Source organism: Oryctolagus cuniculus, chromosome 17, assembly GCF_051225735.1.
Source record: "Oryctolagus cuniculus isolate XC-2025 breed Fujian yellow rabbit chromosome 17, ASM5122573v1, whole genome shotgun sequence".
In the NCBI taxonomy this organism is placed as follows: Eukaryota; Metazoa; Chordata; class Mammalia; order Lagomorpha; family Leporidae; genus Oryctolagus; species Oryctolagus cuniculus.
The window spans coordinates 31,085,369-31,098,541 of record NC_142883.1 but is presented as its reverse complement, the minus strand read 5'-3'; the positions used below and the strand labels follow the sequence as shown (position 1 = coordinate 31,098,541).

The following is a 13,173-nucleotide window of genomic DNA, read 5'->3' as shown; positions in this document are numbered from 1 at the left end:
GGTTTTACAATACGTCCTGGAGCCTCGTCCCAATAGGCTAGCGAGAAGCAGCCCTCAAAATGATGCTGGAAGAAATGCAGAGTCAAAGCTAGAACGTAGGCGGTTCCTTGTATGCTGCTATTGGCTTCAAGACCACTTTTGAGAATCCTGGCCCACCTTTCCCATCTCTCCAACTCGACTCTTTACATTAAAAATGTGCCCCCCCCTTCCGGCGTTCCACCCCTTGCCCTAGCTCCGCCCCCGCTGCCCAGAGGCCCCGCCCCTCCTCCGGGGCGCTGCAGGAATGAATGGCAGCGTAGCTCCCGCGCCGCTTCGGGCGCTGATTGGCAGCCCGGCGCGGTGACGCGCTGGCGGCCGCTGGTGCACGCAGGCAAGCGAAGCGCAAGCGGGGGTGGAGCCGGCCTGCGGGGCGGGGCGCGGGCGCCCGGGGGCGGAGGAGCCGGGGAGGCGGGAGGCGGGAGGCTTCGGGGCCGTTTAAGCGGCCTCCCTCCCGCCCCCAAGCCGCCCGGTCTGGCCCCGGCAGCGTCTCGACCCCCGGCCTGGCCCCACTCTGGCCCTGCCCGGACGAGGGCTCTGCCTGGCACCCAGGCGGCCTCCGGAGTAGCCGAAGCCCATGAGGGCCGCGCGCCCCGCCGCGGCTGCTGACGAGACGGAGCTCCCGGTCCCCGAGGAGGAGCGGAGGATCAATGCGGTTCAAGAATCGATTCCAGCGGTGAGAAGGATGGCACTCCGCCCCGCCCTTCGTGCCGGGAGCCGGTCCCCAGGTCCCGCCACTTCGCGCGTGGGTCCCAGCGCCTCACCTGGCTCCATCCCCCGCGTTGGCCCCGCGCCTTGGCCGGGGACCGGCTCCTGGGGGATTCCCCCGCGTTGCTGTCCCTGGGCGATCCCCTTCCTTGGACGGCTGGAGCTCATGCCTGACCTGGGACCCCCCCTCGCAATGTGCGTGCCTCGGATTCCCAGACCCGGGACGCCGGGTGCCTGAGCTCGCCCTCCTTCCTGGGGGATCCCCCTGCTCACCCGGCGTCACCCCCGCACCCCTCCAGGCAAGGCCCTTGCTAGCTTTGAGGACCGAAGCTGCAGCCTCAGGAGCCTCCTTCCACCCTGGCTTCGGCCTCCATCCCTTTCCCCGCGGGGTGGGGTCTCCCCGGGCGCGCGGAACCCGGGGTAGCTGCTGCGCCCTGCAGAGATGGGTTCTGGGCTCCTTCGGTGCTTTGTCTGTGAATGGCCCTAAACAGGCAAACTGAGGCACGAGCTGCTGCCGGCTTAGACTGGCCGGACAGTGCAGGGCCCTTGTTGTGGGTTCTGTGGCTTAAAAGGGTCCCCGGGGCCGTGCTATTTTGGGCTGTGCGCGGGGGCAAGTTAGCATTCGCGCGGTGAGACCTGCTGTGGAGGCGCCCTTGTTAGGAAACCAGGGGGAGGAACCCAGGAGGCGCCACCGGAAGACTGGTCGGCGCTGGTTCACTGGAGAGAGAGCTGGTGGGAACGCCAGGCTGGGGGCACCGTGGCCGTACCCACCCCGGGCCTCTGCCTCCTAGCACTGGACCCCGGCTGCTGGCCCGTGGTTCCCGGGGGAAGCGCTGGCTTTTGTCATTTAGTGGGTGAAAGTTCACCTCTCCTGTGTTTGTGGTAACTCTCCATCCCTTTGTCTGGGTCGGGCAGCCCTCGGATTGCCAAACCTTCAAACCCTAGCAGGCCAGCTTAGTACCAGGCAGTGCCTGGAGGAATTTGGGGGAGGGGGGATTGCATAAAATCTTTTAAGGAGATTATCGTTGAATATTTAGGCACTCCCTTTTATTTCAGAGTTTTAAAGTGCACTTTTTTTTTCTGTCTCTTTGCTGCCCACTCACCCATTATGCTCATCTCATTAATGCCTCCCCCAGTCCCAAAGGGTGTAGGAGCCCAAAAATGTACAGGAAGATTTGTGGTGGGCTGTGACATCAGCTTGAAGACTTGGATTGACTTCTGAATATTGCTCATCACTCGGTGTTGAAGGCTTGGCACTGTCCCCTAACCCCGCGAGAACTTCGGATCAGTGCTTTTAGGGCAAAAAGGAACCAAGGTGTTCTGGCTTTAGAACCTAAATTTCAGGAATGACAACTGGATGGGCTTACAGAGGGAACATCACATGTGTGCAGGCATTGTTCAGGCAGCAGCCAGGGAGCCTTGCGCCTGTGGTTTGTTTGATTTGGTTTTACTTCTCTGCACATCTGTGGGCTTCCTGTTTTCCGAGAACAGTGTCTATAGTCTGTGAAATAACCCCTTCCCTATTTGAATAAGACTTCAGTCTCTTTGAATTCTTCTCTAAAAAGAAAAAAAGCCTGTTTTATTTTTTACACAAATGCTGAAAGTGTTAAAAAATGAAAAAAAAAAAACCACTTTAGGATACTACCATTTTAGCTGATTGAACTACATTCTTTTTTCTTTTTACCAGATACTAGTCTCTCTCATTCTTGTTACCACCATTGTAATGTAATTTTTGGACTTTGTTTTACACATTTTAAAAAACAGAGGCCTTTCCTTTTGGTGTGGCTTAGACCAATTTCTCAGGGACCACACAGCATTGTACTCTGTGGATATGTAACAGTTTCTTTCTTGGCGACACCTAATTCTGCCCTGATTTTGCTTGAAAATTTGAGTGATGCCATGATTTTCCATTTCTCTGTTACAGGCTGGGTTGGAAAGATATTTCTAAGCATCAATTGCAAGTTGGAAATAAAGTCTGCAAAGTAAAAAGTAATGTAACAAGAAGTCCTGATTTTTGAGGTTCCCACGTTAAAATTCTGAGAATACTATTCTGTACCTTTTAAAGCTGTGCTCACTGTATGTCTTTCTGAGCATTCACCATAGCCACAGGTCGGCAAATCACACAGGAAGTCCAGTGCGGGCAGGGCACACTGTCTTTGAACAGATGTGCTTCTTCCCTGACAGATTGATCGGGATTTCACTGAGGAGAATTTACTGCAGTAAGAACATTTCATTAGGTCTTACCTTATTGCTTTGCCTAAATGACAAGGAAACCTGAAGGTCTTGCTGCTTTGTTCATAATGGAAACTTGGCGGTTACTGTGGCTTTGGATCCACTTCCAGAGCGCTGCCATTTCTGCCGAGAAGGGCTCTCAGGAAACAGCCCGCCATCCTAAGTGGAGATCTTTATGTAGTGGTGGCTTCTCAGAAACTTTGGGATGCGAGAAATTCCACTGGCACAGAGAGAGCGAATTTTATCTTGGTTGCTTTATCCCTTTCAAACTTGAGTCTCCAGGACACCTAAACATAAACAGATACACAAAGGTATATATTTTCTCCTTGTTCAAGAAGATAGGTGTAGAGAAAAGGACCTTGCACATAGTCACACAACCTGGAAGGGGTAGACTCGAGATCTCCACCGCCTGCCTCTCTGCACCACCCGTGCTACCAGATCACCTCTGCCGAGTCCTGCCCGCGTCCCTGTATCCATGTGTGCAGCACAGACGCTGAGGACCCACTGAACATTTCCACCCTTTCTTCTTGTTGGTGCGCACTCATTGTGTCGCCTTGTAACTGAAAACACAAGGAAGAGATGCTCTGTTTCTCAGCCTCAGCCTCATGACCACTGGTTAGCTTCAGAACTGAGTATGTGGAAAAACATCTTACTCTCAAGCATTCGGAAGTCTTCAGGGATGTGTAGTTGTGCATGTTTTTACAGTATTCAGTCATAGACATGGGGTAGTTTCCTTATATATGCCTTCTCCCTTTATTTAGTAGTTAAGGATACCACTAGACACTGTTCTGAACAATACCATGCTCAGTTCTAAAGAGGAGCTACTGGTAGGGTTCTATACACAGCAACATCCAGTGGTACTGGAGGGATCGAGTACCCACTGTTTTGGCTTTGGGGTTTTCATCAGGTGCAGAGTTTATTTGGCCATAAGACTGCCTGTTTCTTTTATATAAAGAAAACCTCCTGGATTCCCAGTAAAACTAACAGGCTATAGGATATTGCTCCATTGAAACAAAATATTCAACAGTAGCTAGAATATGTCTATTCATTCAATGAGCAATTATTTATTAAGCTTCAGCAATAAACTAGATGTTGTACTTGGGATTAGAAATGGAATGCTGGATGACAGATTAGTGGAATTTGCATTAGAGTAGGAAAAGATGAAATTAAACAGGTTTTTTTGGCCGGTGCCGTGGCTCAATAGGCTAATCCTCCACCTAGCGGCGCCAGCACACCGGGTTCTAGTCCTGGTCAGGGCGCCAGATTCTTTCCCGGTTGCCCCTCTTCCAGGCCAGCTCTTTGCTGTGGCCCGGGAAGGCAGTGGAGGATGGCCCAAGTCCTTGGGCCCTGCACCCCATGGGAGACCAGGAGAAGCACCTGGCTCCTGCCTTTGGATCAGTGCGGTGTGCTAGCCGCAGCGTGCCGGCCGTGGCGGCCATTGGAGGGTGAACCAACGGCAAAAAGGAAGACCTTTCTCTCTGTCTCTCTCACTGTCTACTCTGCCTGTCAAAAAAAAAAAAAAAAAAAAAAAGAAACAAGTTTTTTACAAATTATAATAATGGCTCTAATTGTATGGGAAGGACTAAAGTGTTTCTTGAGATAGGATGGCCTGGAAAATCCGAGATGCTAATTGAAGCACGAGAAGAGAGCTGAGCGTTCCAGAGAAGAATGTTCTAGGCAGAAATAAACAGCAGATGTCCTGAGGCAGACAAGACCTTGATGTGTGTGTGGGTCTTTTTTTTTAATTTTCAAAAATTCATTTGCAAGGGAGAGGGAGAAGGGGAGGGGGAAAGAGGAAGAAGGAGAAAGAGAGAGAGAGAGAGAGATGTTCCATCTACTGGTTCACTCTCCATATACCTGCAACAACCAAAGCCAGGAACCCAGAGCTCAATCTAGGTTTCCTCATGGGTGGTAGGGACCCAATTACTGAACCGTCACCTGCTGCCTCCCAGGGTGCACATTAACAGGAAGCTAGAATCAGAAGCAGAGCTGGAACTCAGACCATACTAGACAGCCTTAACCACTGGGCCAAACTCTTGCCCCCTTGATGTGTTTAAGAAGCAGAAAGGAGGGTCTGGTGTTGTGGCGTATCCGGTAAAGCCACCACATGCTATGCTGGACTGGCATCCCATTTGAGTGCCGGTTCGAGTCTTGGATGCTCCACTTCCCATCCAGCTCCCTGCTAATGTGCCTGGGAAAGCAGTGGAAGATGGGCCATGTACTTGGGCTACTGCCACCCACATGGGAGACCCTGAAGAAGCTCCTGGCTGCTGGCTTCCATCTGGCCCAGCCCTGGCAGTTGCAGCCATCTGGGGAGTGAACTAGTGGATGGAAGATCTTTCTCTCTCTGCTTTTCCTTCTCTCTCTCTGTAACTTCTGCCTTTCAAATAAATAAAATAAATCTTTTAAAAAAAAAAAAAGCAGCAGAAAGGAGGTTGTGTAGCTAGGGGGTAGAGTGATAGGAAAGTGGCATCCTGAGGCTGGAAAAGTACTGAGGGCCAGACCACACGGAGCTGTGGGACTCTCGCTTGTTTTAAGTGTTTCTGGAAGCCAAAGACAGGTTTTAAGTTGAAGGTAGAGTGCGTGGCATGTTATAGCTGCTGAATAGAGAAGAGTCTGTGCGGGGACGAACAGGAAGACCACTTAAGAGACCTTGTACTTTTACAGACTTGAGATAATTGGAGTCTTGAATCAAGGGTGGAGCTGTGGAGAGGTGGACTGATTTGGTCTATGATTTAGGAATATGACTTGGATAGTGTTGACAGTACTTGCACTTGGAGAATGAGGAACATCCTAGAATTAAGCACAACGCGTGGGGTTTGATGCTATGCCTCTGAGGTCCCTTGGGTTGCAGATCCACTTTCAGAGGGTGTAGTGCTTTGAACTGAATTTCAAGTGTGCTAAGGAGTTTCCCAGGTGTCTACCTGCTCTTTTCCTCTTCAGGGTTGGTATATAAGGGTACTGGGCAAGGAGTAGGCAAGGAAGTGTTGAAAGTGAGGTATGAGTGAACCAACTCTGCTTAACTAATACCTCTGCTACCTGTGTTTCCTATTCTTAGAGCTAAGTCAGCTCCTTTCAGGCCCTCTCATGCATGCTGGTTACTCTGCTTGGGCATTTGGTGACCATGAAGGCTACTCCACCTTAAAGATGTTTTCTATAAATGGGCGCAGTTTCCCGTAACACTTGAACCTTTCCATTCCCTCTTAAGGGGAGAGGTTAGGGTCAGTGTGTGGGAGTTTATTTGCATTTTACATCTGCTTTTCCATTGAGGTCTTAGGAATGATTTCTTCAAGGGACTGTGGAGGAGGCTCGATTACATCCTGGCAGGTCAGAGAGCAATGGAAAATTGCATTGTACGAGCTGTTGTGCTGTGTGGCCCACTGAGCCCCAGACAGTAAGGTGCTCCCAGGGTGGTTCCTGCTACCTTTCCTCATTGCCCAGACCTTGCCTGTCCACCAGAAGTGACTGCCTTCAATCATCGAGAGATACTGTTCTCTACAACTCCCTACTTGATTTTATTTATTTATTTATTTATTGGACAGGCAGAGTGGACAATGAGAGAGAGAGACAGAGAGAAAGGTCTTCCTTTTTGCCTTGGTTCACCCTCCAATGGCTGCCATGGCTGGCGTGCTGCGGCCGGCGCACCGCACTGATCCGATGCCAGGAGCCAGGTGCTTCTCCTGGTCTCCCATGGGGTGCAGGGCCCAAGCACTTGGGCCATCCTCCACTGCACTCCCTGGCCACAGTAGAGAGCTGGCCTGGAAGAGGGGCAACCGGGACAGAATCCGGCACCCCGACCGGGACTAGAACCCGGTGTGCCGGCGCCGCAAGGCAGAGGATTAGCCTAGTGAGCCGCGGCGCTGGCCCCTACTTGATTTTTGACCTTAGGTTTTCCAGGTGGGCACGGACAAAGCTGTCACAAACATGGCCACCTGGCGTGTTTGCTTTTAAGAGAAAATGTGGAAGTCTATCCCTGTTGCTGTGTAATGGCCTATTTTTAGATTAGGCTGCCAGAGACATAAATTGCTATTTTAGGCTGCAGCCTGGTGGTGGGTAGACACATCTTACTTACTGCACCCTGCACAGAGCACTTTCAGTGTATTCTAACCTCATCCATCTTGAAGACTCGCCCTTGACTCTTTGAAATTCCTATTAGGGTATGCCACTTAAAGCCCCATTGTTAGGTCCCGGGTTAATGATGTGGTAGGTTCTTCAATGCCTGGGACACTTTTTTTTTAAATCACCCTTCCCCAGAGTGTAATTATTTTCCTTTTTACTAAGAAAGGCTATATAGCAACACTCTGGTCCCTGAGGACATTAATAAAGTTATTTACTGGATTATCAGGGGAGAAAAGATAATGTTTGAAATTATTTATCTATGTGTGAAAATAGCTTGGGCAAATTCCGAAGCTCCTAGTTCTCCATTCGTCTTAAATAGTTTGCAAACTTTCTGGTAGATTATGTTCGGTATGTACATGTTTTGCACACTAGTTAAATATCTAACTCACGTTCTGAGTGAAGTAGCTTCACTGTCCCAGATGCATCCCATTGTAGCTTTCCGACCTAGGGTATCCGAGACTGCCACATTTATTTTGTTTGACTGAAGGATAGTAGGACTTTCTTAGCTCCAGGAGAAAGTATTGACTAGGATCTGGTTCACGAACTGGGCGCTATTTAGAATGGTTTGGTTGTATGCTTCAGCCGATTTTTGGCACCTGTGTTCTGCCATTTGGTTCGGCCTGGTAGCATTTCTCATCATGTGAATGAACAATGTGTGACTAGTCAAAGCTCATTAATGTCCTTCCGCCACAACCAGCTCCAGCAGAAGGATCATTTGTTGTTCCAGGCGTGCAGACTGCAAGCCCAGGAACGCAGCCCGCCTTCCGAGACCTGACTGCTGTCGGGGCACTTTTCACTCCGTTCCTCTGCATCTGCCTCTCTGCTCCTTTATTCCAACAGCTGCTTTTTCTCCGTTTGAGAACAGTCAGATAAACCCCGAGTCCCTCGTGAACCCTGATATAGAAGCAGATTGCGTTTGAGGGGCTGTCCTCGTTTGACCACTGCGATAGAAGACAGCCATAGTTTCTTTAGGTCCTGTGGTATGCTTTTTGCTCTGTTGCTGATTGTCACAAAGTTGTCCCAAGGGAAATATGGAATATGGGCATGTGTCTATATGTGTAACAGGTTTTCTGTATATTTGAATTTAATGCCCAAAAGTAGTAGGTACAGGTCATGTGTTTGGTTTTTGAACCAAAGTGTTTTAATTAAGGGAGAATGAAGGTGGAAATGTACCTTCTCTTGGGGCCGTCGCTGTGGCGTAGCTGGTAAAGCCTCCGCTTGCAGTGCCGGCATCCCATATGGCTGCCGGTTCGTGTCCCGGCTACTTCACTTCTGATCCAGCTCTCTGCTATGACCTGTGAAAGCAGTGGAAGATGGCCCAAGTCCTTGGGCCCCTGCGCCCACATGGGAGACCCGGAGGAAGCTCCTGGCTCCTGGCTTTGGATCAGCACAGCTCTGGCCGTTGCGGCCGATTGGGGAGTGAACCAGCGGATGGGAGACGTCTCTCTCTCTCTCTGCCTCTCCTCTCTGTGTAACTCTTTCAAATAAATAAATAAATCTTAACACCCCCCCCCCCAAAAAAAAAAAAAAGAAATGTACCTTCTCTTTTAGGTGGCCTAAAGGTAGCCAGGTATCATTTAAGCTGTGTGTGGTGCTGGGACAAGTAATACAGTATAGGGAAACTAGTTGGACATGCCTTATAATCATGGTCTGTAGGGTGTACAGATCTGCATATATATAAAGCTTTATACATTTTGAAAGAGAAAATAGAAACATTTGAAATGTAGCATGTACCTTTTCATTTAGGAAAATGTCCTGTTTTTAAGATTTAGTTGTGCCATTTTTTGTTTTTGTATTTTATTACAGGGAGTGATAAATGAAGGAATGGATATGGTTTCTGTTTACTTGTGGTTGGTATAAGGTTTCCCTGTTGAGTACACTGAAAGATGCCTAATCTAATGTACTAAGTCATTTGCTGTAGAATCAGTGCTGTTGATTTTAGTGGATTATACTTTATTCCTGTAACTAGGTATTTCCACCACTGACTGCTTTATTTAGAGTAGATCAAACAACTGTTGGCAGACTTCCCCATTGTTCTTTACATGCTCTGATTGCCTGATGTCTTCTTTCTACAGGTTCATGAACCATCGAGCCCCCGCCAATGGCCGCTACAAACCAACTTGCTATGAACACGCTGCTAACTGTTACACACATGCAGTGAGTATGAATTTTATTTTATGCCAGGCCCACCCTTCCCAAAGGGTGTTAGTGGAAGGAAGGGGTAATTATCTCAACATAATTGGTTGAATTTTCCCATCTGGTGACCTTATCTGCCCACATCAGTGCTGGGTTGTGTCACCAGAAACAGTGTGAGTGTGCTCTGGCCTTCAGTTAGATCTTTTCTGGCCTTGCTTTCTCCAAGAAGTACCCATTATAGGACAACCAAAGGAAGCTGTTTATGAAGACTGTCATTCCTGGAATGAAGGAAGTGGATGAATGAAATGAATCACTTTTTCAAGATAGTCAGCTGGATTCTTTTAGCCAGGAGAGTTCACAGTTTGTTGAAGAAGGGAGCCCCTGTAGTGAGGAGCCCCGTCCTGCTGTCCCCATCGCCTCTCAGTGCAGAACTGTTCCACATTGCTGAAGGAAAGGCAGCTGTCAAAACCTCCATATTATTTTTTCAGAGCAGCAAATGTAATTTTATTAAGCCATATCCCAGATTTTTGAATTTCAGAGACTAGTAAAATTTCTAAAACCAACAAAATACTTCTGTTGTCATCATTTCATCAAAGAGAGGATACTTGAACATGAAAAAAGTAGAAAAAGGCATGGTTGCAAAATAAAGGATATTTCTTAAGTTAAATGCATTTTGTTTTATGAAATCTTACTTTATTGCTGTAATTATTGTTTTGCTCCGAGCCAATGAAAACTTCGCCATCTGAATATTTATGCCAATGTCATCCAGAAATTTAATATTCTGTTGCAAGAGGGCAAAACTTGGGGTTAGAAGCAAAAAGAAAGATAAGAAAATTGCTAAAGTTTGCATTCATTGCCAAGTATGCTTATTGTGGTTATCTATTGTCGTAGTTTAGTTCTCTTGGGAATTTCTTTTTATAAAATGCTTACTAGTCATCGTTATACTTTTATGACTAGACATTTAAATTTTTTGTCAATATGGACTGTGAAATACGGTGCAAAGAGCAAAATTCTCTACGATTCAGATCTCTTAATATTTTTTGAATAGGAGGGTCTTAGTGGATTATTGTTGCTTACTTAAAAGGTGCTACTACAAACGAAATAAGCCAAAACCTTTTCATTCTGCAATAGCTTCCAAACTGACGAACTGAACAAATCCAGGACATATGACTTGTACAGTTATTTTTTGTGTGTGTGGCATTGTATACATTATAATACTTACTGACTTGGTTCATTCAGTTACCTTTGCTGAAATAATTGGGATTTTGGTAGCTCATGGGGCATTCAGGACCTCCTGGGAAATATGATTAGCATTTGAATAGTTTTAGTACCTTCTCTAAATCAGATTAGAGACTAGAATAAATTAGGATAAAGAACATCTGTTTTGCAACAGTTGAGTAATGTTGCATCCTTGACCGGCTCTTTGTGTCCCCATTGGTTGGCACAGTTCCTGGGCCCTGAACAGTAGTATCTGCTTTCAGTGCAGCAATTAACAACTCCTTTTGGCTGTCATCATTATTATCCAAGAGAGACAACATTTTTTTTTTAAATTATTTTTTAAAAATTGCCCCTGGTAAGCCTCCGGACCTCTAGCAAAGGTCAGAATTCCTTAAAAGCCAGGCTATTTACTTTTCTCTACCTTTCCTTCAGTTCCTCATTGTTCCGGCCATCGTGGGCAGTGCCCTCCTCCATCGACTGTCTGACGACTGCTGGGAAAAGATAACAGCATGGATTTATGGCATGGGCCTCTGTGCCCTCTTCATTGTTTCCACAGTATTTCACATTGTCTCATGGAAAAAGAGCCACTTGAGGTACAGTGCTTGGCATGCTATTTCAACAGGTCAGAACAGTTGACCCGACGTGTGTGTTCGCCTCCCGAACTGGCATGCTCTAGTCAGCCAGCACATAGAGTAGACACTTTTCTGCCTTGTCGTTGTAATGCTATCCGAAATTTAGGACATTTGCTTTGGAGGGGACAGACTGTGAGACCACCTGGCTCTGTATGATCTAAGAAAGCAGGCCTTTCTTACTGGCCCCCAGGAGTTACAGCTTAACATGCTGAGAGCTGTTTTCTAATGATATTAAGTACACCAAGGATATTAAAGCAGCAGCAGCTGTCACTGAACCTGGAGTTGGCAGTTAGGCTTTGAGTTCTAGTCCTGCTGTTAGTCTTGGGTAAGTCACTTGACCTCATGCAGTCTCGGTTTCTTCATTCTAAAGTGAGAATAATAATGCCTGACTCACAGGGTTATTGTGATAGGTGAATGAGATAATGTATGTGAAAATGATTTGAAAATTACATAAGAAGGGTGAGCATCTAGCCTAGCAGATAAGACACCTGCCTCCCACATTAGAGTACCTTCATTCAGTTCCCTGGTCCAGCTCCTCACTCCAGCTTCCTGCTAATGCACGACCTAGGAGGCAGTGGTGATGGCTCAGATAACTGGGTTTCTGTGTCCCTCATAAGAAACCTGGATTGCATTCCTGACTCCCAGTTTTGGCCCTGCCAGGCTTAGCAGTTGGAGGCATTTGGGGGAATGAACTGCTTTCTCTTTCTCTCTCTCTCACACACACACACACAAATAGATTAAAAAAGAAGAAGATTATAAAAGACTTGAGGCCGGTGCCGCTGCTCACTAGGCTAATCCTCCGCCTTGCAGCGCCGGCATACTGGGTTCTAGTCCCGGTCGGGGTGCCGGATTCTGTCCCGGTTGCCCCTCTTCCAGGCCAGCTCTCTGCTGTGGCCAGGGAATGCAGTGGAGGATGGCCCAAGTGCTTGGGCCCTGCACCCCATGGGAGACCAGGAGAAGTACCTGGCTTCTGCCATCGGATCAGCGCGGTGCGCCGGCTGCAGCGCGCCGGCCGCGGTGGCCGTTGGAGGGTGAACCAACAGCAAAGGAAGACCTTTCTCTCTGTCTCTCTCTCTCACTGTCCACTCTGCCTGTCAAAAAAAAAAAAAATTATAAAAGACTTGGACTTTATGTCATAAAGGGGTATGTTTTACTTCAGTTCTATGGTTTTCTGAAGTTTCACCTTCAGAATTATGTTATGCAAAGGAAGTGGACGTAATTTGCTATTATTTCCTGTCAAGCACTTTCCAAATGTACTGTGGCCCTTGACCTGCCATCAAGGACATGAAGGCATTCCTTCTCCAAGTGAGGGGTTAATTTGGGAGACTGCAAAGGTAGAAGCACACCATGTAGATGGAAATGAGTTGCTTGTAAAATTGATTCTGCAGTAATAGATTAAACCCAAAAGGGCAAAATTTATTTTTAAAAGATAATTCAGAAGAGACTAAGAATGATTTAAATTAATAATTGAATATAACTTTTGGTTTTATAGAATATAAAGAAACCCTCTAAACTATTTAAACAATCAAGCCGGCGCCGTGGCTCAATAGGCTAATCCTCCACCTTGCGGCGCCGGCACACCGGGTTCTAGTCCCGGTTGGGGCGCCGGATTCTGTCCCGGTTGCCCCTCTTCCAGGCCAGCTCTCTGCTATGGCCAGGGAGTGCAGTGGAGGATGGCCCAGGTGCTTGGGCCCTGCACCCCATGGGAGACCAGGAAAAGCACCTGGCTCCTGGCTCCTGCCAGGATCAGCGCGGTGCGCCGGCTGCAGCGGCGGCCATTGGAGGGTGAACCAACGGCAAAGGAAGACCTTTCTCTCTCTGTCTCTCTCTCTCACTGTCCACTCTGCCTGTCAAAAAAAAAAAAAAAAAAAAAAAAAAAAAAAAAAAAAAAAACTATTTAAACAATCTAATATTAAAAAGACATCTTCATTTAGGAGCAGGATTGGGATAGAAGAGGTGATTTCCTGGTTTCCTCACATGTAGATTCACAGAATTTCAGAGCCGCCAGATCCTTAGGGAACATCTATCTAAACTCCTTTTCTCTTGGGGAAACTTAGCTGCAGGGAAGTATCCTGGTTTGGCTGAGTGAGAA

The 13,173-nt window shown here is 47.6% G+C and overlaps 1 protein-coding gene across 28 annotated transcripts in view; it reads left to right on the top strand.

Moving 5' to 3' along the window:
- The first annotated feature begins 370 nt into the window (after nt 1-370).
- The window catches only part of MMD (monocyte to macrophage differentiation associated), a 101,062-nt gene continuing 88,259 nt past the window's right edge, over nt 371-13,173 (top strand). For 6 of the 28 annotated variants that reach the window (XR_016223602.1, XM_089316986.1, XM_089316989.1 and 3 more), the window contains exons 1-3: nt 380-712; nt 9,171-9,252; nt 10,882-11,042. Coding sequence is in view for 22 of the 28 variants with exons in the window: in XM_089316986.1 (XP_089173112.1) it covers nt 687-712; nt 9,171-9,252; nt 10,882-11,042 (269 nt within the window). In the remaining 6 variants the exon portion in view is untranslated. Of the gene's footprint in view, nt 713-9,170; nt 9,253-10,881; nt 11,043-13,173 lie in introns of all 28 variants that reach the window. The other 22 variants (XR_016223601.1, XR_011383522.2, XR_011383521.2 and 19 more) reach the window with 11 other exon arrangements.